Source organism: Aulonocara stuartgranti (genome assembly GCF_965226115.1).
Source record: "Aulonocara stuartgranti genome assembly, chromosome: 18".
In the NCBI taxonomy this organism is placed as follows: Eukaryota; Metazoa; Chordata; class Actinopteri; order Cichliformes; family Cichlidae; genus Aulonocara; species Aulonocara stuartgranti.
In genome coordinates, this window is record NC_138954.1 from 23,880,274 (window position 1) to 23,904,324 (window position 24,051).

Here is a 24,051-nt window from a genome sequence, read left to right on the forward strand (position 1 = left end):
AACAGTGACTCTAATTAACCACTCATTAACCAAAGTATACAGAAGAGCATCTCTTAATGCAGAACCTGTCAAAGCTTGAAGCAGATGGGCTACAGGAGCAAAAGACAGCACAGGGCGACACCACAATGTACATGAATATTGTAGCCGACCATGCCCATCCCTTTTAAAATTCTAACAGCTGCTTTCAGCAGGATAATGGACCATGTCATAAAGCATAAATCACCTCAAACTGGTTTTGTGAACATGACAATGAGTTTTCTGTACTCAGATGACCTCCACAGTAACCAGATCTCAATCTGGCATCATGTCAATAAGGGCTAAAATGTCTATATTGGTGTAGCATATGAATTGTCCAGTGAGTGCGTGCTGGTGTCAGTTCAGTCAAATGAAACGTGTATTTAAATGCTGTTTGAATTTGGCTTTACAAATTTACTATCTGCAAAAGCATAACTGATTTTATATTGACCTTGTAGGTGTGTGTGTGTGTGTGTGTGTCTGTGTGCATGTGTCATGGAAAACTGTGAGACACCTACTGTCATATTAACAGCTGTAAGTTTGGGTTTCAAATGCTCTGGCAAGTGTTTGTTTTGTCAGCAGTGCAGCAGAGCTCCAAATGAAGGCTGAGTTCAACAATCAGTGTGGTTTGCCCTTTCAGTAGTTGTCTAACTAGAAAGACATTCAGAGGTCGTAGATGTCTGCCAAAGCCCGTGTACTATTTCACAGTTTTAAGGAAAGTGATCTGTACAAAATTGAGCGGTGTCTTCCTCTGAAAACACTCTCACCAAGCTTCATTAAATTTGGCTAGATAGATTCTGGGCTATGTTGGAGATAATAGATTGTTCATAAAGATGTAACTGTGAACAAAACACTCCCATCTCTCTCTCTATATATATATCTATCTATATATCTATCTATCTATATATATTTAAAATAAAAATAAAAACAGAATAAAACAATAAAACCACAATTGATTTGGTGCTATAATTTTTCAATACTTATTCACTATGAAATCCATACAGGGTGTGAACTTGGGCGTGTTATTTAGACTGACACATATTTTGAATTTGTGCCATAGCATTTATGTGTAACCAAGAAACAATGTATACATCCGTCACAGGTAAATCCAGGCAAGCTAAAAAGGACAATTGAAGATAGAACAAACCAGGCAGAGATGACGTAATATAAGATGGGAAGGGTCATGAATAACATTGCAATAAGTAACCAAGTCCCAGTATAACAAATAAAATAAGTTACATATTGCTATATATCCGTAGTCTGTTAACTAGTTTTATATAAACCTGGACAGTTAGAAACTGTACACGTATGGTCAGAAATTGACATCAACAAATAATTCTGACTGAATATTTGATCATTCAATTTTCAATAGGATCAAGGCCCGGGGCTTTGGGGAGGTGAATTCTAGAAGCTGAATGTTGGTCTGCTTTAGCCATTTGAAAACCAGTTTTAATATGTTCTTGGGATCATTGTCTTGTTGGATGACCCAGCTGTGTCCAAGTGTTAACTGTCTAGCTGTTGATACAAAGTCAAGTTGAAGCACTTGTATACACAAGGTGAAACCAGGCAAGCCAAAAAGGACACTTGAAGATACAACAAATTGGTTGTTTATTGTAGTTTGCGGGTTGTTCCTGATCATCCCAACCAATTTTCTCTCATCTGAGGGTGATAATTTGGGTCCTCTTCCAGACCTTGGCAAAGTGGTGATACATCTGAATAACGTGTACTGATGTAAATTTATTTGAACTGATGATCTTGGACTCTTGACTCTTAAAAGCCACAAATTACCATGATATTCATGCCCATAACCCCCAGTGTGTTTAAACTACTGACTGCAACTGTGTATGTTTAGTCCCGGGGTTTCCGACCTAGACCTATGTAGTCATGAGATAAACGTGAGGAGTTTTAGTTATTTAAATGAATGGTCTCATAAGATTTGAGGCCAATTGGGACACTGCATGAACTGAAAATACTTCATCCGACTTAAAGAATTTCGGAACACTTTTACTGCCTTTCTGCGAAGATCTGTCTGCTCACTACTTTCCTGTAATGTTTTTGTTTGTGTAACTCCTCCTAAAAAGCAGAACTAACCCTGCCATATCTGTGGTAACACAGACAGTAATGAAAACAGGACACGTTGGTTGAAATCTGACACTGGACACAAACTGCAGTAACTCTGCAGCTGCGCCACCTGCTGTTCACAGAGGAGATCAACGCCCGGAAAACATCACCGGATGTTTGCCAGAAATCGCGCGATATCTGGCCTTGCGAGACTTCTGGCCGTTCTTTTCCCCCGGAACATCAGGCAAGATGGTAGGTGTTTGTTCCGTCTCGCAGCTAGTCAGACTACAATCTGTATGCATCGGGGCTCTAAAGTTGCTGATTTGAACAGCTGACTGTGTCATCGAGTAGTTCCACAGTTTTTATTACCATCCAGTAGAAAATCGTTGCTCCAAATGAAAGATTAAACTGTGTTTACAGCCTCCGTACTAGCCGGAGCTATGGCTAAGCTAACCCGGTGGTAGAGCGTTACTCGTAGCAGTAGCTGAAATAAAATAGTCATTATAATATTACTGTAGTTGGTTGTGCATGGGTTATTAAACCGACCTGTAGACGTTTAATGGTGAAAATGAGTGACGCCTGTTAAATTCTGAAGCATCAGTGTAAAATGCTAAGCTACGTACTCACCGGGGTGATCCCGTTTCTTCCAGGCGGATACCGAGATCAAGAAGAAGCGTACCTTCAGGAAGTTCACATACAGAGGTGTGGACCTGGACCAGCTTCTGGACATGTCCTAGTAAGTGACACAACTGATACGGTCACTGGTGATGTCATTCAGTCAACTAGAGTTACTGTACTACTACTGCACATCCTGACATAACGTAATTTGTTGTCACAGTAAGACACTCACAGAGGGGTTTAAGTGATAATACTGACTCACTGAAAATCAAATAAAATTGTCCAATTTTTAAGATGATTTATTCAACTCTGATGCTTGCAGGTCAAAACTGAATAAAGAGGCTTGAGACTGGACACTGAAACTAGAATTTACTTGTCTAATATTGGCAGCCATTTTTTTTTTTTTTTTTTTTAACCTTTATGTGTCTGACAGCATTGAATAGTTTGTGTATGGACACGTGATTTCTTCTCTTACTTGCATCTGGGAATTGGAGGCGTGAAACTTGATTTAAATTGTTTTCCTCTGTGTCCTGCCTCTAGTGAGCAGCTGATGCAGCTGTACTGCGCCCGCCAGAGGAGGAGGCTGAACCGTGGCCTGCGTCGCAAGCAGCAGACTCTCCTTAAGCGCCTGCGCAAGGCAAAGAAGGAGGCTCCTCCCATGGAGAAACCAGAGGTGGTGAAGACCCACCTGAGGGACATGATCATCCTGCCTGAGATGGTTGGGTCTATGGTTGGAGTGTACAATGGCAAGACTTTCAACCAGGTTGAAATCAAGGTGAGATGTCAGTCTGGTAATTGGCACAGTTTGAAAAGCTGGGGTGGCTTTATTTCTGCCATTGAACTAAATCAGCGCACCCATCCAATAAAATGGATCATATAGGCCATTATCATTTATTTTGGGGGAAAAACAAAGGCCCCAAACAAAAGTGTGCATTGGTCCAGCAGGTATAACTGACCAATAAATTGACCTTTTGCCCATTTACAAACTCATTCAGTTTTCACTCATTGCCCTCTAAAAATAGACTTTCAGCTCAAGTGGCTCACGGAGCGTTTTTATCAAATGTAACTAAAATATAATGTGGAACTGTAGCTACATCTGACCATGGTTGTCAAAGTGATTCAACATGACTGATAATTAGTACACTGGGAAAATACAGATACACTAAATTGAAAGAAAATATGGGACGTCTTAGTTGGTTAAAAAAAATCTAAGGGGTCTTTATCAGTTTTCCAAGAATGTATTTCCTATAAACTAGTTTTCCTGAAGTCACCGCTTTACATTGAGTACACTGTGATGCATAATCTACTGCAGTATTGGACATAATTTTAAACCTGCCATATTGTCCAGTTAAATTTAAAAAAAAAAAAAATTACATCAATTTTTAAGTTGACAGTAAAATATGCTATGAGCCAAATCACCCATTGTGATTGATTATGAATGCAGGATGATGCATAATAATCAGGTGTTGTAAAACCCCTTAAGTATGCCAGCTTCAATGTGCACAGATCCTGCATGCCTCCAAGCTTCCCTATTTTGGTAGTGACCAAGTCAGTGTGTTATTTTGTGTTTCCAAAGTGTACAGGTTTACACTGACAAGCAAAGGTTCCTGTGTTGATCCAGGGAGTAGGCCCACATCTCTTTGGGGTTGTCAGGAAGGGCATCCACCTTTTAAAGAAGGTGACAGCCAAAAGTAGTTTGAATCATACATTACGTTAGTAAATCTTGCATATCCTGTATAAAAGAATTCCTACTGTATTGTATTTTTCAAATCCACAACCCTGTTTGTACACATCAAATTACACTTTGCTCAAGCTGTTGAGGAGAAGCCGTTTTGTTTAAACGTCAGTAAATTTGTTCTGATCTCTGTCACATAAAATTCTATTGCTCCGTACTTAACATGTTGTTTGTCCCCTCTCTACAGCCTGAGATGTGTGGTCACTACTTGGGAGAGTTCTCCATCACCTACAAGCCAGTGAAGCACGGTCGCCCTGGTATTGGAGCCACACACTCTTCTCGTTTCATCCCTCTGAAGTAGAATGGCTGTATTATTTGTATAAATAAAAAATTGGGTGCTCCACACAACATGATTGTGTTGATTTTCTTTTACATTATGGGTCAAAATGAAAATTGAATGCATATTTTAAAGATGGCATGGTGACAGAAACCTCATGAATGCAAGACTCAAAGATAAGGTGCTTTTGTTTGAATTTTGATTTATGCTGAAATGATCTAAGTCCCTGAAATGTAACATTTCTTTACAAAACAAAAGATGCTATGTACATCAAAATTATTGGTGACTTGCTAATTAGAGGCTTTCAGCCTTTTTGACATGGTCTCTGCTTCATCTTGAAGCTTTAAACATCAGGCATCAGCGCCTAACCTGGGAAGCTGTTCATGCTCAAATAAGGTGAGCAGTTGTAATACTGACCACAAAGTTCCTGCCGCCGCTGAAACCAGAGCAGCAACAGCGGTGCGGCTGAAAAAAGCACCGGGTTTGTACTCCACCAGTACGAATGTTCCGCCTCTTGAATCTTAGAGCCAGCTGCAATTTGAGTGTGGCCATTCTGGGCCATGGATACAAGCTCTAGCGGTCTCAAAACTGTTTATTGACATCGAGCTAATAAGGTTTGTAAGCCGGGTAAAGAAACAGTGGCCGAATTGGTGAGTGTTGGTTTAAATTTTAACTTCTTTCACAGAGCCTGTTTTTATAGAAAACCAGACACCGCTAGCTTGTGGCAACCTAGCTTCCAGCCCGGTTAACGGCAGCTAGCTTGTTAGCTTCAGAGCGAGAATGACAGAGGGGAACAGTCCTGTCAAAAGGCAGCGAAGGCAAACACGATTTAATAACTGTCTTTTGCTGCCTGTTTTTAAAATCTTTGGGGTTTTGTTGTTCACCTCATGATGTAAGTAACATCGGCTGAGTTTGAAATGTTCGCTCAAATAAATTTGCCGGTGTTTTTTCCCGGCGTGAGTGAGTAGTTGCAAATCAAGAACAAAGATCTATTGTAGGCAAGCTAACCTTAACTGTTACCATCAGCGGCACCGGTATTATTATTATTATTATTATTATTTTACCATTTCACTCTACTAATTTCCCATCCTTAATATTAAGCCTTTAAACGCTGTCAGGTATCTACCTGACTCAAATGGGCTCTTTCCGTATATTATTTTACAACTGGCACATAGGTCCCTGTAATTTTAACGTGTTTAGTAAGATCGAGGCCACGTTAAGTTAAATTTTAATTGCTAATAGGAGGATTACAAGGACTAGACATACGGTAATAACGTTACAGATGTTCTTCATCCAAGCGAAGATTTACGGTATGGCTATTATACATTCGTACATGACGATTAACAAATTATTGTTGAATTCGCTATTTAGGGCCATCTATACGAATTCTGTGGTACATGCTGGTTGGTGTTTTGATTGCGAGTTTGTTAAACACAGATGTAAGTGGCCTCACCATAATATTAGATTAGTCAACTATAATTACCAAAGGAGTAGCATCAGAAAAGCATCTCGGTTGTTTAGACAGTATCCCCCCACACAGGTGTTTGCGTCATATAATCTCTCACTAAACAGAGATTATAAAGGCAGAAATGTGGGCTATACTATAAATCCTGTATTTCACCTGAAGCTGAGTTGTAGATGTGGCAGCTGCTTTTGTGCTATCATAGACTTGCATATAAAAATCGTTCAGGGGATTTCACATCTTTAGTGGACACTGCAGTATGCAAGTATCCTTTGAAGTCTTAATAAAGGATACATTTTCCCCTCTGTTTGGGGCCCACTTTCTGTATTTGTGTTATGCACTGTGGCTCAATCTAATGGGACAAGAACAGCCTGGTGCAGACAGATTTCTTGACTGTGTCTAGCTTTTGTTATAAAGAATTGATGACCCAAATTCCAAATTTGCTAACTAATTTTATTTACAATTTTTTAACATTACATCTGTACTTCTTCTATTGGTTACAGATCTGACGTCAAACGTGTTAACCAGTGAATGCATAGAGTCAAGAAGGTCAGACTTTGTGACAATAAAGACGGTATCTGGACAAGGTACAGTGTTCATGTAGTCTCTCTGCCTTGGTTAAAAAAAACGGATGAATAATATTTAAACCAGTTCCAATAAATGAATGGCCTTGTGTAGGTGTGCCTTGGTTTCTGCACCACTTATCAGTTCTTTGTAATGTCAACGTGCAGCTGTGTGACTGTGAGCATGACGGCTGTGGACGGCCTTTCGGATAATGCAGAGGTGGTGGAAATGGAGGATGTGCCATCTCAGTTCTTTGTGGAGAAACACTCTTGGGAGGGCCTGCGAGATATTATCCACTGTAGCAGGAAGTACTCAGGCATGATTGCCAACAAGGCTCCCCATGACTTCCAGTTTGTGCAGAAAAATGATGAAAATGGACCCCACTCCCACCGGCTCTACTACCTCGGTAAGCCGCACAAAAATGCCCAGTATCAGCTTGTAATTGGTCATTTCTGTCTTTTTCTCAACTGTACTCCTTTCAGTTGACCTCAGTCATGCTTTTCTGCTCAAGGCAGCAGAGGATGATTGCCTCATAATACTAAAACAGTCACGGTGAAATGCCTGTTGTTTCTTGTTGACACTGCCTTTGTTGCTTTTCTTTGCGCTTACCAGGAATGCCTTATGGAAGCAGAGAGAACTCATTACTCTACTCAGAAATCCCCAAGAAGATTCGGAAAGAGGCCCTCTTAGTGTTGTCATGGAAACAGATGCTGGATCACTTTCAGGTGAATTCCCCATCTCTCCTCTCTCCTCTCTGTTTGTGCCACAACCAAACTACCCAGTATGTTGTTATTGAAGTCCAAAATACTATCCAACCACTATGAAGGGATGATGGGGCAGATGAAGGTGGTTTAATCATGTGTTTCTCATTTATTATGTTACATATAAATATATCAATTCATTAAAATCCTGAATCGATTTTTTTAATATAAATTTATTTTGCCCGAAAAGCCAGAATCTCAGGTTAAACCTCACAAAATTTCAACAACCACCAAACAGCTAAATCAGTAAATGTGAGCAGGTACACGGATTCTGCACAAAGACGTAAACACAAAGCGCGGACCCGCCGACGCATCAGAATCAGTGAGATGTTGCCTTTCTCACCCGACGGCACGGACACTGTTGGGGCTGAAAGCCGACAGCTCGCTGATTCTGATGCTTCGGCGGGTCCGCGCTTTGTGTTTACGTATTTTTTGCACTAGATTCTGAGCTGCAGGTTTTATCTCTCTTCAACCAAAATTCACTGAACCAGCAGCAAAAGAAGCAGCATATTACGCTTCACATTTGATAAACATCGTCACGGATTCCTTCTTACTTTTGCTGCTTTGCTTCCACCACGATAAAATCACACTTCATGCACAGCTCTCTCTCTCTCTCTCTCTCTCTCTCTCTCTCTCTCTCTCTCTCTCTCTCTCTCTCTCTCTCTCTCTCTCTCTCTCTCTCTCTCTCTGTATACTTCAAGAACAGTTTCCCGTCTAAAAATCTGTTTTCTTTATTATTCGCTTGCGCACAATTATACCGTTGTTTACAGCGCTGTCGGCTGCTGTGTTTTTTTCCTTTTACTTACTTCTGTAAAGAAAGCCTCATTTCTGCCGTTCAATAGGCTACTGAACAAATTTAAACTTTTTAAAATTATGCAAAATTGCAAAACGCTTAGCTGTGTCTCTAATAAAACCTCTGTAACTTTCCTCTGCTTCACTTCAGCAGCATCAGGTGTTGTTCATATGTTGATTAATGGTTTTTCCTTCGTTTTTGATCTACTGCAGAATATTTGTATAAAATCCCAGGCCAGGAAAATCACCTTCATGTTTTTCTGTGTTTTATCATCAGCTACTTTGACACAAAGGCATCTGCTGTGATGCTTACACCTTTGATAAAGTCTCGCAAGTGTCAGCTTTCTTTTTATAGATAAATAAATATGGAAATGTACTGATGCATGATCTGAATTATAATATTTTTTACTGTCTGAGGCAAAATTTCCCCCATTCGAATTGATTCGAATCGATTCGGGACCTTGTGAATTGGAATCAAATCGATTCTAGAAATCAGTGACGATACCCAGCCCTAAATTTTTACATATATGTACCGTTGCATATGCACAGGTTTACACAGCAAACCTCTAAAAATCCCTTTGGTAAATTCAAATCTTATCCACATGTTTTCCTGTTGTTGCTCTAAGGCTACGCCGCACCAGGGGGCATATTCTCGAGAGGAGGAGTTGCTGAGAGAGCGTAAACGTTTGGGAGCATTTGGTATTACATCCTATGACTACCATTCCCAGACTGGACTGTTCCTCTTCCAGGCTAGTAATAGCCTATTCTACTGTCAAGACGGTGGCAACAATGGTTTCATCGTGAGTACAGCTGCTCAATTTTTTGCAATTCTTAGATTCTCTTGATTAAAGAATGGATCAGTACAGCTGTGTAAAGACACTGTTATGTTAAATACATTACTTTGGCTCATAAACCTTTAAATACTGTGTATCCGTTCAATTAGAGGGATACAGTACCAAGGAATACCTGCAAGGTAGAGATGATCTCTATCTGTGAGTCTCCTGTCAGACTTTCTTCCAGACACACAGTCAGTGAATAGTGTTATTACATAGAATAATGTTATAAGTTATTACATTTCATGTGTTTGTGTGATTAATGGCTAGAGCAGGAATGTTAGACTGACTTTGCGTTGTGGGCCACTTTGTTCTTAAGTGGGCCGTGAAACTGAAACTCCCCTTTCTGTCAGTGTAAAGAAGTGTAACTGCACATTGAATCCCTCCGACATCTTAATATAAGTAATTTCCACAGTACAGCTCAGTTTTTACCCATCAGCTCTAAAAGGCTGATGGGGGTAATGCTATCACCCTGCCTGGTGGACAGACAGGCAAGCAATGGAACACCTGAGTTTGTGAATGCAATAACTCAAAAACAAGGTGACATAGGAGTTTCAAATTGGTGTATCGACTACAAATCTTGGGAGAGTTAACATGTTTTAGATGTCTATCAATAGTAAAAGCTGTAAAACTCGGTTTGGGCCTTGGATTAAGATTCATTTAGATTGTTTGTCAGAGGTGCACTTCAGGTCTTTCTCCCCCTGTGCTTGTGCCTTTTATAATTTTAATGCAGCTTTTTAACCTGCTTGAAGTAACAGGGATTTCCTTAGACCCTTGTACATTACACTGTATTTAAAGAGTTTTTGGAGTGCATGATGCTGCTGCTGAATCTTGATGGGTTTAGCAAGATAAAAAGAATAAACAAACTGGTCGAATAATAGATAAATGAGATTTGTATAAACATACAACAACATCCTCACTGGTAGGAGAAATTGCAATAGCTCGAATGCATTGAGTCACTTTACAAAATCATGAGCTGGTCTGAGTCACTGAAAATAACCACGTGCATCCATATGGGTGGTCTGTACTTGCTGTCATTTACTTGGCTGTGCAGACCAACAATCTCAAGCTGTTATTTGAGCTTCTCTTTACAACTCAACAAGTATTTCAAGTCAGCAGATGTTACAGACGGAGTTAACTTAGTTTACAGAACTCTTTTTGATTGTCCTGATGTCTTTCCTCTAAACTTCCAATTTTTTTTTTTCATGAATCAGGTTAATGTTTTCATAAGGCTCTCGCTTTGTCCACGTAACATTCAATTTCCTTTTGACTAAGACTGTTTTTGTTGGTTTTAGCAGTCAGCTCCTGTAAAGCCTATGGAGATCAAGACCCAGTGCTCAGGGACCCGTATGGACCCCAAGATCTGCCCCGGAGATCCAGACTTTATAGCCTTTATCAACAACAATGACTTGTGGATAGCCAACATTAAGACAGGCGAGGAAAGGCGACTCACGTACTGCCATAAAGGTCTGAAGACTCAGTTTTTTTTTTTATTTAAGCAGTATTTTTATTGAGTGAGCTTTACAAATTTCACACTATTAGTGTGTGTCTTGTTTTGGCACTTCATCTTCCCTGTTTTTTCTCATCCAATCTCACTTTGTAGCGCAGAGAGAAAACAACTTTGAGATCCCACATGTTCAGTTTTGTGTTTAGGCATATGAATATGGCATATGGATTTGAACCCATTTGCTAATTTATTCAATTTCTCCCAGGTTTAGATAATGTTAAGGAGGACCCCAAGTCTGCAGGTGTAGCAACTTTTGTCATACAGGAAGAGTTTGACCGTTTCACTGGCTACTGGTGGAGCCCCACAGCAGTAGAAGGTCAGCCGTATGTCTTTTTCCAATAGTACCAGCTCAGCTCGGCTCGACTCAGTTTTTAGGGTTTTCCATTAGGTGGTAGTACCTGGTACCAGGTACTTTTTAGTACCCGCTTGGCCAGGATTCCAAGTGACCTGAGATCTGATCCAAAAAATGTGATGTCATCAGACTGCATGCGGCCGATTGTCAGTCAGTGGCGTCACTCGATGAGTCATGAGAGTGTCTCCTTCACAAAAATCGAAGCTGCCATTTTTTAAACCTGGCAATGAGAAAAAACATTGTGGTCCCCGAGCCTGACAAAAAGCCATACACTGAGCAGCGGGTGTAACATCACCTCGATGCCCTCTATTGTTATGGTGTTCGTGTTGCATACAAATAATGTCGCTGAACTTTCAGCTGCACTGCTATAACGACCCCACGTACATTAGGTGGCACTCAATTGTAATGGAAAACTTCCGAAACTGAGTTGAATCGAGCTGCGTTGAGTTGAGCCGAGTAGGTTCTCGGCTCAATGGCTCTTACTAACAAAAGCAATTCTTAAGGAACAATTCTTGCAGCCCATGTTATAGGTTCTGTTTCTTTGGATAAATTGCGTTAATTGTTTTTCTCTCGTCAGACCCTAATGGAGGTAAAACAGTGTACCTTCTGTATGAAGAGGTGGATGAAACAGAGGTAGAAATTATTCATGTTCCATCTCCGGCACTTGAGGAGCGGAAAGCAGACGCATACAGATATCCTCGCACAGGTCAGTGCAGGTTTGCACAATGTATGCACAAGGATTTAGAGTAGTGAAAACATACGCACACATTTCTACAACTTGTATTTTTTTCTAATCTCTTATTTACAGGTAGCAAAAATCCCCAGTCTACACTTAAACTGGCAGAGATCAAGACAGATCATCAAGGAAGAGCAAGTGTCTCACTTCCTTTTCTTCACTTTTTTTCTACGTGCTTTAGCATCTTCATTCTTTAGCATGATCTTTATCTCACGTGTGCGTATGCATGTGTATGTGTATTTACAGATAGTGAGCACACACGACAAAGAACTGGTCGCCCCCTTTAACTCCTTGTTTCCTGGGACAGAATACATCGCCAGAGTAGGATGGACGAGTGACGGCAAATAGTGAGTGTTGCAAAATTCTGCCACTCTCAGAATAAACCAGCATAAGAAACTATCTGATTGAGAACCTTTTAAAATTGTAGCTTCAGTTTGGGAGCTATGGACGTACACAACAGTCTCGTTAGTTTTTACAGAAGTTGTACTGGAGGGAACTATTTTTCATTCACGATTGCTCATCATTCCATACAAATCAGTCTTTTGATCGTTGTCTGCTCTCTGTTGTAGTGGTTGGGCAGTGCTGTTAGACCGCAGTCAGAGGAAACTGCAACTTGTTCTGCTGCCACCCGCCCTCTTCATCCCAGTGACAGATGATCCAGCTCTAAGACAGGAGAGTCTGGAGGCTGTGCCCACTAACACGCAGCCATACATAATCTATGAAGAAACCACTGACGTCTGGATAAATGTAAATGTTTTCTCACAGCTCTCTATGGTTACCTTTAAAATAAACTGATTAAGTACATTTATAAATTCTAATTATGACGCTTTCTTTCTTTCTGCAGGTTCACGATATATTCTATCCCTTTATTCAAACGACAGAAGATGAGTTTACTTTCATTTGGGTAAATGAGTCTAAAACAGGTTTCAGCCATCTGTATAAAATCACATCCCAGTTACAACCAGGCTGCTACCGTTGGATAGAGGAATACCAGCACCTAGAGGGTACGAAACTAGGAGATGCCTCTGCATTGATTTGAAATGAAATAATCAGATTTTTTAGGCTGATATTACTTTTGTCTTTAGACTCAGCTGTTAGCGTTTACATTATAGAATGTTGATTTTTACTTTTTTGTCCTCCAGGAGACTTTAAATGTGCAATCAAAGAAGAGGTTACATTGACCTGTGGGGAATGGGAAGTGTTGGCAAGACATGGCTCCAAGGTGAGTGCCAAATACAAAAGAAAAAAAATCACACTTATGAGAGATACAGGTGAACTCAGTAAGAAAATATTTGGGCAGTTCTCAATTTTAATCTCAAGTAATGATCATGAATTTGGAGTGTTGATTCTAAATCCTAATTTTAGGGTGTTTATAAAAAGACTGGTGCTGCAGTGTCTGAAGTTGACAACAGATCCACATCAACTGACATTTGGTATTTCCCTGGAGATTTTCTGTCAGGCTTCTGCTGCAGTCAATTTCAATTTTTGCTTGTTTCAGGCATTTTTTTGTTTTCAGTCTGGGTAAAACAGATGGACAGAAAATGTCTAAACATGTTGACATGCAAACACCGTCAAATGCTACTGAAGCTGAAAGATGACAAGTTAACCTGATGCTACCTTTAAAAAAATCACTAGAACACTCAAATATACATGTTTGTTTGAAATGTACATTTTACTGTATTTTCTGTATTTTGTATTCTGGAGTTCAGCACCAATGCTGACTAGGTGTCAGCTTTTCTAAACTATTTAATATATTACTTGAAACAAAGATTTTCCACTGGCTTTATTTAGGTTTGTCATGGACTACTTTATGGCATCTGAAATTGCTGTATTTTTGCTGAGAGCTGCTGTTTTCATTCACCTTCAAATGCTCTCTAATGTTTCCTTTGCTAGATCTGGGTCAATGAGGCAACAAAGTTGGTGTATTTCCAGGGCACCAGAGACACTCCTCTGGAGCATCATCTTTACGTGGTCAGCTATGAGTCACCTGGAGATGTGGTCAGACTAACTAAGCCTGGCTTCTCTCATAGCTGCTCTGTTAGTCAGGTACTATCATTTATTTGTGCACGTACCTGTTTGCTTAACTCTGTGTGCAAATTTCAGTAATCCAGCTGTTTATTCACCTGTTTTTTTTAACATGTTGCTCAACAGTTGAGTTGCTTTAACATATTTTACTGTTTTGAGTAGTTCTGGTGGGAACAAATACTTCAGTCAGTGCCAGAATTACATTTCAAATATATGAAAAATAAATAAATAAATAAATATAAGTGTTGTTGTCTTACACCTGGGGAAACAAGACCAGTCCAGATTAAGTACAGCTAATAGAGGATATAGAGAAGGTTTAAGTAAAGAGAGAAACTGCCTGCTTAAGAGCGGTGAGAAATAAAGCACTGGCTTGAAGGAAGCGTTTAACCTTCTCCAGGCAGGCAGTTACGACCTAACATCCTGATTACCCCACATACATATTTTATGAGGTTTTTTTACTCAGAAGTACCACTGCAGGACTTGGTTGTGCATTAGCAACAAAAAACTTAATTCGGGCCTGAGAGGGTTAAAGAGAGTGTTGACAGCATACTTGATAGTGTCTCATGTCGGGCTTTGTTGTAGTTAGTGATACAACTTTGCATCCTTCTTGCCTTTTATTTCCTTCCTCTTCTTTATAAGGCATCTCTTTCTCTTCTCTCTTCTTGCAGAACTTTGACTTTTTTGTCAGCCACTACAGCAACGTGAGTACTCCTCCCTGTGTTCACGTCTACAAGCTGACTGGCTCAGAAGGTGACCCGCTGCACATGGTTCCTGAGTTCTGGGCCAGCATGATGGAATCGCCAGGTAAACAGAGCCTGATGTAAAAAAGACCATGTAACATCGCTCGTACTAAAGACGGAGAGGCACTGCTTGTCAGCAGTGTGTACACTGAGATAGTATCCAAGAGCAACTGCATTCCTCTGTCTATAAGTGGTTAGTTCCAACGAAAAGTACTTGTTTGACGTTTTGTCAAACTAAAGGAAAAGTCAGCCAAGAGTCATTGTTTTAAAATCTCTCAAAGGATTTGATAAATTTGGTTTTCACATGGTAAATGTTTTGTTCCCTTTTTTTTAAAACCTCTCTTGCAGTTAAAAAATTACAAGTCTGGCATTAAACAAAACAAAGCCTCTCTGTGTCAGTATAGTTTTGTGCAGAGGATAGTCTGTCCAAGTGTGAGTGTTCATATCAGGAGACGATCCTAAACATCATCACATTTCTTCTGTTTCTGGGAGCTTTGGAACTCCTGAAATTTAAGGCTTAAAGTTTATTAACCTCTTTAATTCAAACTACTTATCATGGACCAAACCATCACAATGGATTGTCTGTGAAGGTTCTCAGTCATCCAGGTCATCGTAGTCAAAGGAGCTTGCAAAGAAAAGCGTCTGGACTTCTTTAAGTTGCTTGAAGACATTTCACCTCTCATCCGGGAAGCTTCTTCAGTGTCCCTTTTGTCCCTTTTGTCCCTCTGTGGGGGGTCACTCCCACTAGGTTTATATCTGGGACTTTCCACCATTTGACCTTAGAACTGAAGCTTCTCGGATGAGAGGTGAAACGTCTTCAAGCAAGTCAAAGGAGCTTGCAAAGAAAAGCGTCTGGACTTCTTTAAGTTGCTTGAAGACGTTTCACCTCTCATCCGGATGAGAGGTGAAACGTCTTCAAGCAACTTAAAGAAGTCCAGACGCTTTTCTTTGCAAGCTCCTTAATCACAATGGATTGAAAATTGCTCTATATAAATTTTTTTAGCACTACACCTTTAGTTAATGTAGTTTTCATTATATGGGTGTCAGCTTGAACAGTTTGTGCTTTGTTGGAAGAGTAGGAATTGAAGCAGAAGTCTTGATTTAGACTTTTGCAGGGAATTTTTGCAGACGGTGTAAACTATCTAGTGGCCGACATCGTTGCTAGCATTTATGCTTGTGCAGGTGCATTATGTGTAATTACCTTGTGGCCGTATCTTGGTGTTTTATGTGTGGCACCAGACGATAGACAGCATTTTATTTGTTTGTTTGTTGGTTTTGTTTTTTTCTGCCTTCATGTCCATTCCGATAAATTCTGCAATTTCCCACCTGAAATTTACTGACATTAGAGAGTCCTTACATTGATGTTAGAATTATGTTTCCTTGTATTTAGCCACTTAGAGAATAACAATCAATATACTAACTCAAAGTAGCCGAACATGCACAATGCACGAACAAGCAAATCACAGTCGATGCAATCTGTAGTTAAATTTCTAGAGAGGGGTGGTTGAGGTGAAGATTTCCCACTAAAACATAAATCCCTGTTAACCGCCACCCCATTGCAGGAGCTTCTACAGAGTTGCTTGTCATGATTGTGCTGTTAGCTGAAACAATGTTTTGAAGCTGTGAAAATCTGGCTGAGGGAATGAAAAATAAACCTGCAGCAGAGTCCAGCTGTGGAATATAGTACAGGTTCAAGAGTATCAGTAACCTTAAACACTAAAACGTTTCATTTTTTTATTCCCAAACAATCATTTAGTTCTGTAAAATGTTTTAGAGTGCTGAGGTTTTTTTCTGCTGTAACATTTGTTGACAAAGGGTTCTCAGGCATGCTGTATGAAGCACTTTGAGTAGAAAAGCTTTATATAAGAGAACCAGTCATTTCACAATTTACTTTTTTTTTATTACATAAAACCTTGTTTGCGTATGCCTAACCTGGTGACTGCTTGTTGATGTCATCCAGGTTGTCCGGGAGATTACAATCCACCTGAGATTTTCGACTTTCCGGGGAAGTCAGGCTTCCAGCTTTATGGGATGGTATACAAGCCTCACAACCTGCAGTCTGGGCGGAAACACCCCACTGTTCTCTTTGTCTACGGAGGCCCACAGGTTTGTAGCTGCATCTTATCCATCTTACTTCTAACTGTGTAATCATACGGCTTTGTTACATAAGATTTAATCATTGCTGCCTTCCCTTTGTGGCTAATAAATGCTGCTCTGAAAGTCTATTACTGTGTAAACAAAATGTTTCTAAGAATGTGATTATGTCTTTGTATATGTAGGTGCAGTTGGTTAACAACTCTTTTAAGGGCATGAAATACCTCCGCCTGAACACACTGGCTTCTCTCGGCTATGCTGTGGTTGTCATTGATGGGAGGGGTTCTTGTCAGAGGGGCCTTGAATTTGAAGGAGCACTGAAAAACAAAATGGTAAAGTTTGACACATACAAATAATAATCCAGTATCATTAAAGAAATAGATGTGATGTGAAAGCTCCAGCCGAAATAACTCTGTTTGCCTCTCCAGGGTCAAGTAGAGATTGAAGACCAGGTGGAGGGGCTGCAGTATGTAGCAGAGAAGTTTAACTTTGTGGACCTGAGCCGTGTTGCCATCCATGGCTGGTCCTATGGAGGTTTCCTTTCTCTCATGGGCCTCATCCAGCGACCCAATGTCTTTAAGGTTGGACTACCTGTTTACCCTCAAGCTGTCGTTTATTGTTAAAACCATATTAAACTTTTACCTATAGCCCAAAACATGCAGGCATTTGTTATTTAATGCAATATAAAGTGGAGAAATCATTTCTTAATTCTCCGTTTCCTTATTGCTCATAACCTCATTTGTGATGCAGTTGCCAGTTGCATCCACATGGTGTCTGTCTTGGAGTGTGTTAGCCATTAGTCATTATTAAGTAGAGATGTCTGCAGATACATCAAGATTTTTCTTGTGACATGCGTGCATATCAGATGTAAAACAATGACATCAGAATATACCATTAATAATCGTATTATAACACACACAGTAAGCCTAAACAATTACTCTCCTGCAAAGTGACTTCTTTCCAGATTAAGATGAATTCTTTTTCTTTTAATGTTATTTCTTTTCCATCCCTGACAGCTGGCTATTGCAGGTGCCCCAGTGACTGTGTGGATGGCCTATGACACAGGCTACACAGAGCGCTACATGGATGTGCCTGAGAACAACCAACAGGGCTACGAGGAGGGATCTGTGGCGCTGCATGTGGACAAGCTCCCTAGCGAGTCAGTACACACACACTCTTATTTAAGTTAACAAGAAAGAAAAATGTTTTTAAAATCAAAACGCACATTCTCTGCAGTTTCTCATATTGTCTCTGCATTTTAATAACGATTGTAGGATCTTTAATGTTATATTTTGGTTAAATGTGCTTCACATTTGGTCAGTCCGATTCCTGTGTGCAACTGACAGTTCAAACACTTCTTAAAAAAATCAGTCTCATTCTTATGAAACACCTTTAAATGTGACTCTTAAAACATTTAAACTCTTGAACTCGTGCTTGTGCATGCCACACCTTGCCTCTGTGTCCTTGGGCTACTTGGATCATTTTCATTAGCTGAGGAACGTTGAGTTATTGATGTTTCAGTAGCGGGGTCTTCCTTTAAGTCAAAAGCTGTGGATTATTATTATTATTATTTTTTGTATGTAAAATAAGTTCTGCTAACATTAAGATTGCATCCTGACGGAACCTCACTATTTAGGGTTCTAGCGATGACCTTAAAAACGTGATACTGAAAGAGAGAGTAAAAGATTTTTTACAACTGCATTTGTGTGATCATTCTGTAAATCTCTTTGTGCCACTTAAAACATTTGTAATGTTGGGAACATGTTTTTACTGTTCTCAGAACACGTATTCATTGCAGTTTAACTAATCACATCGTAACTCTCTTCTTCAGGCCCAACCGTTTGCTTATTCTCCACGGCTTTCTGGATGAGAATGTACACTTTTTCCACACCAATTTTCTAGTGTCACAGATAATCCGGGCTGGAAAGCCCTACCAGCTTCAGGTTTGTTTCATATCTTAAGAGCATAATACATGTGTGTGTGTATGTTTATGTTGTTCCAGCATTATCACAATCATGTTGTCCAGGATCAATGCTGCAGTTGATCACTTATGTTGGTTTGTTAGTGATAGTGAGTGATCGAACAACATCACTGGTCAGATGCAGGGCTGATCCTGGACCAACATTATTATTATGATAATATAGCCTATATGGTGATAATATAACATCACCAGCACTTGGATATCAGATCATGCTTCCAGAAACATAGAAGAAAGTGCACTTTTACTGCTAAGGGCCATCTTAGTTTTCACAGGATTTTCGCTTGTATCACTTATTTATAGTTCAATAAATTAACTTCAGTTAACATAATACAGTAGTTGGATTATATATTAGGATTAGGATTGTTGTTTTGAATTTTGAACCTTTAGTGTCAGTGGGCAGCTATTTCCATAATGACAGCCTCAATGCTGTGACACTTTGCATCGACAGCGTTCAGTGCGATCATGCAAAGCAGCTTCTTTTTCCTGCTGCGCTTTCAGTGCTTTCATTTGGAAATACAAGTTAACTCTTGAACCACTTCTCTGTCACCAACCAATCAAAATCAAGAAGTGTTGAGCTTCACAGTGTCAACTTCAACACGGGTAAAGGTTAAACGGCGCTTGTTTGTCCCTCATGGCCCAGTTATATATGGATAAGGGAGATGGTTTGTGTAACCTAGCAACAGCAGGTGCTAGGCTACAAAAACAACCTTTGTAAAGAAGGTCATGAGTGGCTTCAAAGGCAAAAAAGATATTTTCTAGATTAGATATGATTGGTTACAGTGGGGCAAAAAAGTATTTAGTCAGCCACCGATTGTGCAAGTTCCCCCACTTAAAATGATGACAGAGGTCAGTAATTTGCACCAGAGGTACACTTCAACTGTGAGAGACAGAATGTGAAAAAAAAATCCATGAATCCACATGGTAGGATTTGTAAAGAATTTATTCGTAAATCAGGGTGGAAAATAAGTATTTGGTCAATAACAAAAATACAACTCAATACTTTGTAACATAACCTTTGTTGGCAATAACAGAGGTCAAACGTTTACTATAGGTCTTTACCAGGTTTGCACACACAGTAGCTGGTATTTTGGCCCATTCCTCCATGCAGATCTTCTCGAGAGCAGTGATGTTTTGGGGCTGTCGCCGAGCAACACGGACTTTCAACTCCCGCCACAGATTTTCTATGGGGTTGAGGTCTGGAGACTGGCTAGGCCACTCCAGGACTTTCAAATGCTTCTTACGGAGCCACTCCTTTGTTGCCCGGGCGGTGTGTTTTGGATCATTGTCATGTTGGAAGACCCAGCCTCGTTTCATCTTCAAAGTTCTCACTGATGGAAGGAGGTTTTGGCTCAAAATCTCACGATACATGGCCCCATTCATTCTGTCCTTAACACGGATCAGTCGTCCTGTCCCCTTGGCAGAAAAACAGCCCCATAGCATGATGTTTCCACCCCCATGCTTCACAGTAGGTATGGTGTTCTTGGGATGCAACTCAGTATTCTTCTTCCTCCAAACACGACAAGTTGAGTTTATACCAAAAAGTTCTACTTTGGTTTCATCTGACCACATGACATTCTCCCAATCCTCTGCTGTATCATCCATGTGCTCTCTGGCAAACTTCAGATGGGCCTGGACATGCACTGGCTTCAGCAGCGGAACACGTCTGGCACTGCGGGATTTGATTCCCTGCCGTTGTAGTGTGTTACTGATGGTGACTTTTGTTACTTTGGTCTCAGCTCTCTGCAGGTCATTCACCAGGTCCCCCCGTGTGGTTCTGGGATCTTTGCTCACCGTTCTCATGATCATTTTGACCCCACGGGATGAGATCTTGCGTGGAGCCCCAGATCGAGGGAGATTATCAGTGGTCTTGTATGTCTTCCATTTTCTGATGATTGCTCCCACAGTTGATTTTTTCACACCAAGCTGCTTGCCTATTGTAGATTCACTCTTCCCAGTCTGGTGCAGGTCTACAATACTTTTCCTGGTGTCCTTCGAAAGCTCTTTGGTCTTGGCCATGGCGGAGTTTGGAGTCTGACTGTTTGAGGCTGTGGACAGGTGTCTTTTATACAGATGATGAGTTCAAACAGGTGCCATTCATACAGGTAACGAGTGGGGGACAGAAAAGCTTCTTACAGAAGACGTTACAGGTCTGTGAGAGCCAGAGATTTTCCTTGTTTGAGGTGACCAAATACTTATTTTCCACCCTAATTTACGAATAAATTCTTTACAAATCCTACCATGTGAATTCATGGATTTTCTTTTCACATTCTGTCTCTCACAGTTGAAGTGTACCTCTGGTGCAAATTACTGACCTCTGTCATCATTTTAAGTGGGGGAACTTGCACAATCGGTGGCTGACTAAATACTTTTTTGCCCCACTGTACACACACAAAGAGCATGTGTATTAATTTATAAATTAATTTGCTGATGTTGGTTGATTGCTCTGTTTTCATTTTTAAAGGTCTACCCCAACGAGCGGCACAGTATCCGCTGCCCTGAGTCTGGAGAGCACTACGAGATAATGCTGCTGCACTTTCTACAACAATACCTCTAAAATCAGACAACAGGGGACAAGTGAAGTCAAATTCCCCTCTTCCTTCTTTTACCCCTCCCAACTGTCCGCCCACCTGTATTCTCCATGACCTCCCCACCCCAGCCCATTTCTAACTGTTTACCCTGTCAGCAAGAAACACATCAGACACCCAGCAGCCACCAGCTCCTTTCCTCCCAACCAACTATTCGTCTCACTTCTGCATTACATTTCCTCCTTTCTGTCTTCTTCTGTTACTCAATTGCTCTCCCAGTCTTCTTCACGCCCCCTTCACCCCCATGTACAGTCTGGAGAAAGGTTTACGTGCACGACATGTGGTGTCCCACCCAGAAAGCCGAACAAAGACTTGTGAAGAAATGTTTGCAGGCTGTGTCAGTCTGACTCATTGCTCACTCACATCTTCATTTCTACAGCCACGATGGTTTCTGCCAAACGTTATCAAATTGTTTTCCCGCCCCCCCAAGCCTGTTTTGTTTACTCCAGTCAGAGGTAGAAGCGGTGGTTACAGTTCACAGATATGACATGGAAATGTGTCCGCGCATTTGCAGACGTAAACCTTTACAGTATACATGCATATGTAAAATACAGTTCATCTCATACATAAGCACAGACACTCACACCCACCCTCACAATAGCCATACATACTGTGGGTCTGTACCTCGGAGTTGGTGTAATAATCAAGAAAGGAAGAAAATCAAGGCTCTTCCTCTGTCTGTGTTTTTAGCGTTTGTTGTTTAAAATGAAATATTTTTATGGATTTTTATTCTTTTTTTTTTTTTCATGAGTGCTGATGGAAGGCACTCATTGATGTTTTTGCGCCGTCTTACCCCGTCATATTACATTGCTCGAGATGTCTGCTTGCCTTCTTAACACATAATTTATATTTGCCAAAGTACCTCTTGACTCTTGATCATGCTGGTATTTCCCTTTTTTACTGCAATAAAGACAACAAGAGGGTGAGCACTGGAGTCTTACAACAGCTTTGTACCACCGAAATACAATTTGTACATGATAATGAATAAATGTATGAATCAATCACAAGCTTTCTTCTGGTGCAGTCTTATTGTTTTTCTACCTGTGAAGGGTTATATGTCTTGTTGTACTTCATATTTTCTGGGATTAAAAGGTTTTTTAAAATTATTATTTTAAATGTCAAGTGTGGCTTAAAGCTTCAATTAGACCCCCCGGCTCCTGTATTCCTCTTCACATCAGACCTGCACCTGACTTAAAGAAATCCACCTCAGCTACAAGAAGAGGGCTTTGAAGCTCCCCAAACATGTGGCAGCTGATGCTGTGGTAACCTTTAGATGTATTGAGTGATGCTTCATATTGATTTGGGAGCACCGCAGAGACTTAACTGGATTCCACTGCCCTTAAAATCACTTCAATAAACAAGCAGGCCTTTGGAGAAGAAGGAAATGGCAATATTTGATCCTTTGTTTGTTATTGCAAGCCTCTAATCAGCCATGTCTTATGTGATGGACCGTGCAGTGAAGGAAACTTAGGCACAGGTTAAAGTCCAAAAAATGATTTTTTATTTAACCCAAAAAACATAATTGGTTAACTCATGCAAAAAGAATCAAAATCTTGGGCCCATAAAAGAGGTCAAACTAACAAAACTCTACTCAAAGTTGACAACACAACTGATAACTCAAACAAACTGACCTAACTTAACGAGACAAAGGGGAAACTTAAATAGTGGCTGATCAGCCCACAAAAACAGGAAAAGGGGTAAAACACACAAAACCTAACTAAACCAAACATAATGAACTCCAATTCCCCCCCATGGTCCCAAGTTATGGCGTGAACCAATTTGTAGCCTTCCTTTAAACCTCGCTCCGCCCCTTTTCCACCTCTTGGCTCCTTAATCAAGGGACTGGAACAGCTGCAACTAAGGTAACTCAGAAAACAAAAGATTAATCATACATAACAGTGTAAACTAAAATGTGCGCACTTATTTTAGAATGCAGCGTTATGTGGATATATGAATTAACTAAACCAAAACCAGTTATTTATTGTCCTGTAAATAAATTCCTATATTTAAAGAAAGAAATGTGAATGCAATGTTACTTATAAGCCTCTACACTAACATGGTGGGTATTACCACTGTGTGGCTGTAAGTGCAGCCATCACATCTTATTAGTGCAATTAGACATTTAGGCATGTAGCCATGGTCAAAGCAGCCTTTTAAAGGTCAACCTGGACAATAGAATAAGGAATGAATAGTGATTTAAGTGACTGTGATTCAGAAACTGCTGATCTACTTGGATTTTCAAGCAAAATCTAGGGTTCATAGAGAATGGCCTGTTGTCCAAAACTGGACAACAGAAGATTGGAGAAATGTAGTCTGGTCTGATTATTCTGCAGCAAAATTCAGATGGTAGGGTCACAATTTGGCACAAATAGCACGAAAGCATGGATCCATCCTGCATTATATCAATGGTTCAGGCCAGTTGGCACACTTTTATGGCCCTTGGCACCAACTGAGCACCATGGACCTGAATATTGTTGAGCGTGGATCCATCTTCTGATGACTGCTTCCAGCAGGATAACACACCATGTCACAAAGCTCAAATCAAACTGGTTTCTTGAACATGACAATGAGTTCACTGTACTCAAATGGTCTGCAGAGTCACCAGATCTCAATCCAATAGAGCACCTTTGGGGTGTGGTGGAAGGGGAGATTCCCATCACAGATTTGCAGCAGCTGTGTGATGCTTTCATATCAATATGGACCAAAATCTTTAAAGAACATTTCAAACATCTTGTTTAATCAGTGCCATGAAGAATTAAGGCAGATTCGAAGGTTAAAAGGGGGTCCAACTTGGTACTAGCATGGTGTACCTAATAAAGTGACAGCTGAAAACTGGTTAGATTCGTTTAGTGAAAGGTCTTGATTAAGGTTAATCAAATCTGTCTACCAGCTCCATTAAAGCTAATGAATTAT

At 40.3% G+C, this 24,051-nt stretch overlaps 2 protein-coding genes across 4 annotated transcripts; both read left to right on the top strand.

Moving 5' to 3' along the window:
- Positions 1-2,241: 2,241 nt before the first annotated feature.
- rps15 (ribosomal protein S15) lies at positions 2,242-4,777 on the top strand. The gene is made up of 4 exons (XM_082512293.1): positions 2,242-2,328; positions 2,727-2,812; positions 3,235-3,469; positions 4,617-4,777. Exons 1-4 carry the CDS (start codon positions 2,326-2,328, stop codon positions 4,728-4,730), a joined length of 438 nt encoding a protein of 145 aa, XP_082368419.1. The 5' UTR covers positions 2,242-2,325; the 3' UTR covers positions 4,731-4,777.
- A 386-nt stretch (positions 4,778-5,163) lies between these two features.
- On the top strand, positions 5,164-22,145 carry LOC309694432 (dipeptidyl peptidase 9-like). Of its 3 annotated transcripts, none has more exons than XM_082514517.1 (21): positions 5,164-5,356; positions 6,672-6,755; positions 6,900-7,138; positions 7,345-7,457; positions 8,912-9,085; positions 10,414-10,585; positions 10,831-10,941; positions 11,555-11,683; positions 11,786-11,851; positions 11,964-12,060; positions 12,283-12,460; positions 12,558-12,717; positions 12,856-12,935; positions 13,607-13,759; positions 14,407-14,542; positions 16,439-16,584; positions 16,758-16,904; positions 17,001-17,153; positions 17,589-17,731; positions 18,404-18,515; positions 21,015-22,145. In XM_082514517.1, exons 2-21 carry the CDS (start codon positions 6,700-6,702, stop codon positions 21,105-21,107), a joined length of 2,658 nt encoding a protein of 885 aa, XP_082370643.1. In that variant the 5' UTR covers positions 5,164-5,356; positions 6,672-6,699; the 3' UTR covers positions 21,108-22,145. The 3 variants fall into 3 exon arrangements, with proteins under 3 accessions (XP_082370643.1, XP_082370645.1, XP_082370644.1); XM_082514519.1 differs by having other exon boundaries at positions 10,417-10,585; XM_082514518.1 differs by lacking the exon at positions 5,164-5,356 and adding an exon at positions 5,422-5,598.
- Positions 22,146-24,051: the final 1,906 nt, after the last annotated feature.

Coding starts and splice junctions, on each gene's coding strand:
- rps15 (XM_082512293.1), top strand. Junction 2,813..3,234: donor CAGCTTCTGGACATGTCCTA/GTAAGTGACACA, acceptor TCCTGCCTCTAG/TGAGCAGCTGATGCAGCTGT. Junction 3,470..4,616: donor TCAACCAGGTTGAAATCAAG/GTGAGATGTCAG, acceptor CCCTCTCTACAG/CCTGAGATGTGTGGTCACTA.
- LOC309694432 (XM_082514517.1), top strand. CDS start 6,700: ATGCATAGAGTCAAGAAGGTCAGACTTTGTGACAATAAAGACGGTATC. Junction 7,139..7,344: donor CCACCGGCTCTACTACCTCG/GTAAGCCGCACA, acceptor TGCGCTTACCAG/GAATGCCTTATGGAAGCAGA. Junction 7,458..8,911: donor AGATGCTGGATCACTTTCAG/GTGAATTCCCCA, acceptor TGTTGCTCTAAG/GCTACGCCGCACCAGGGGGC.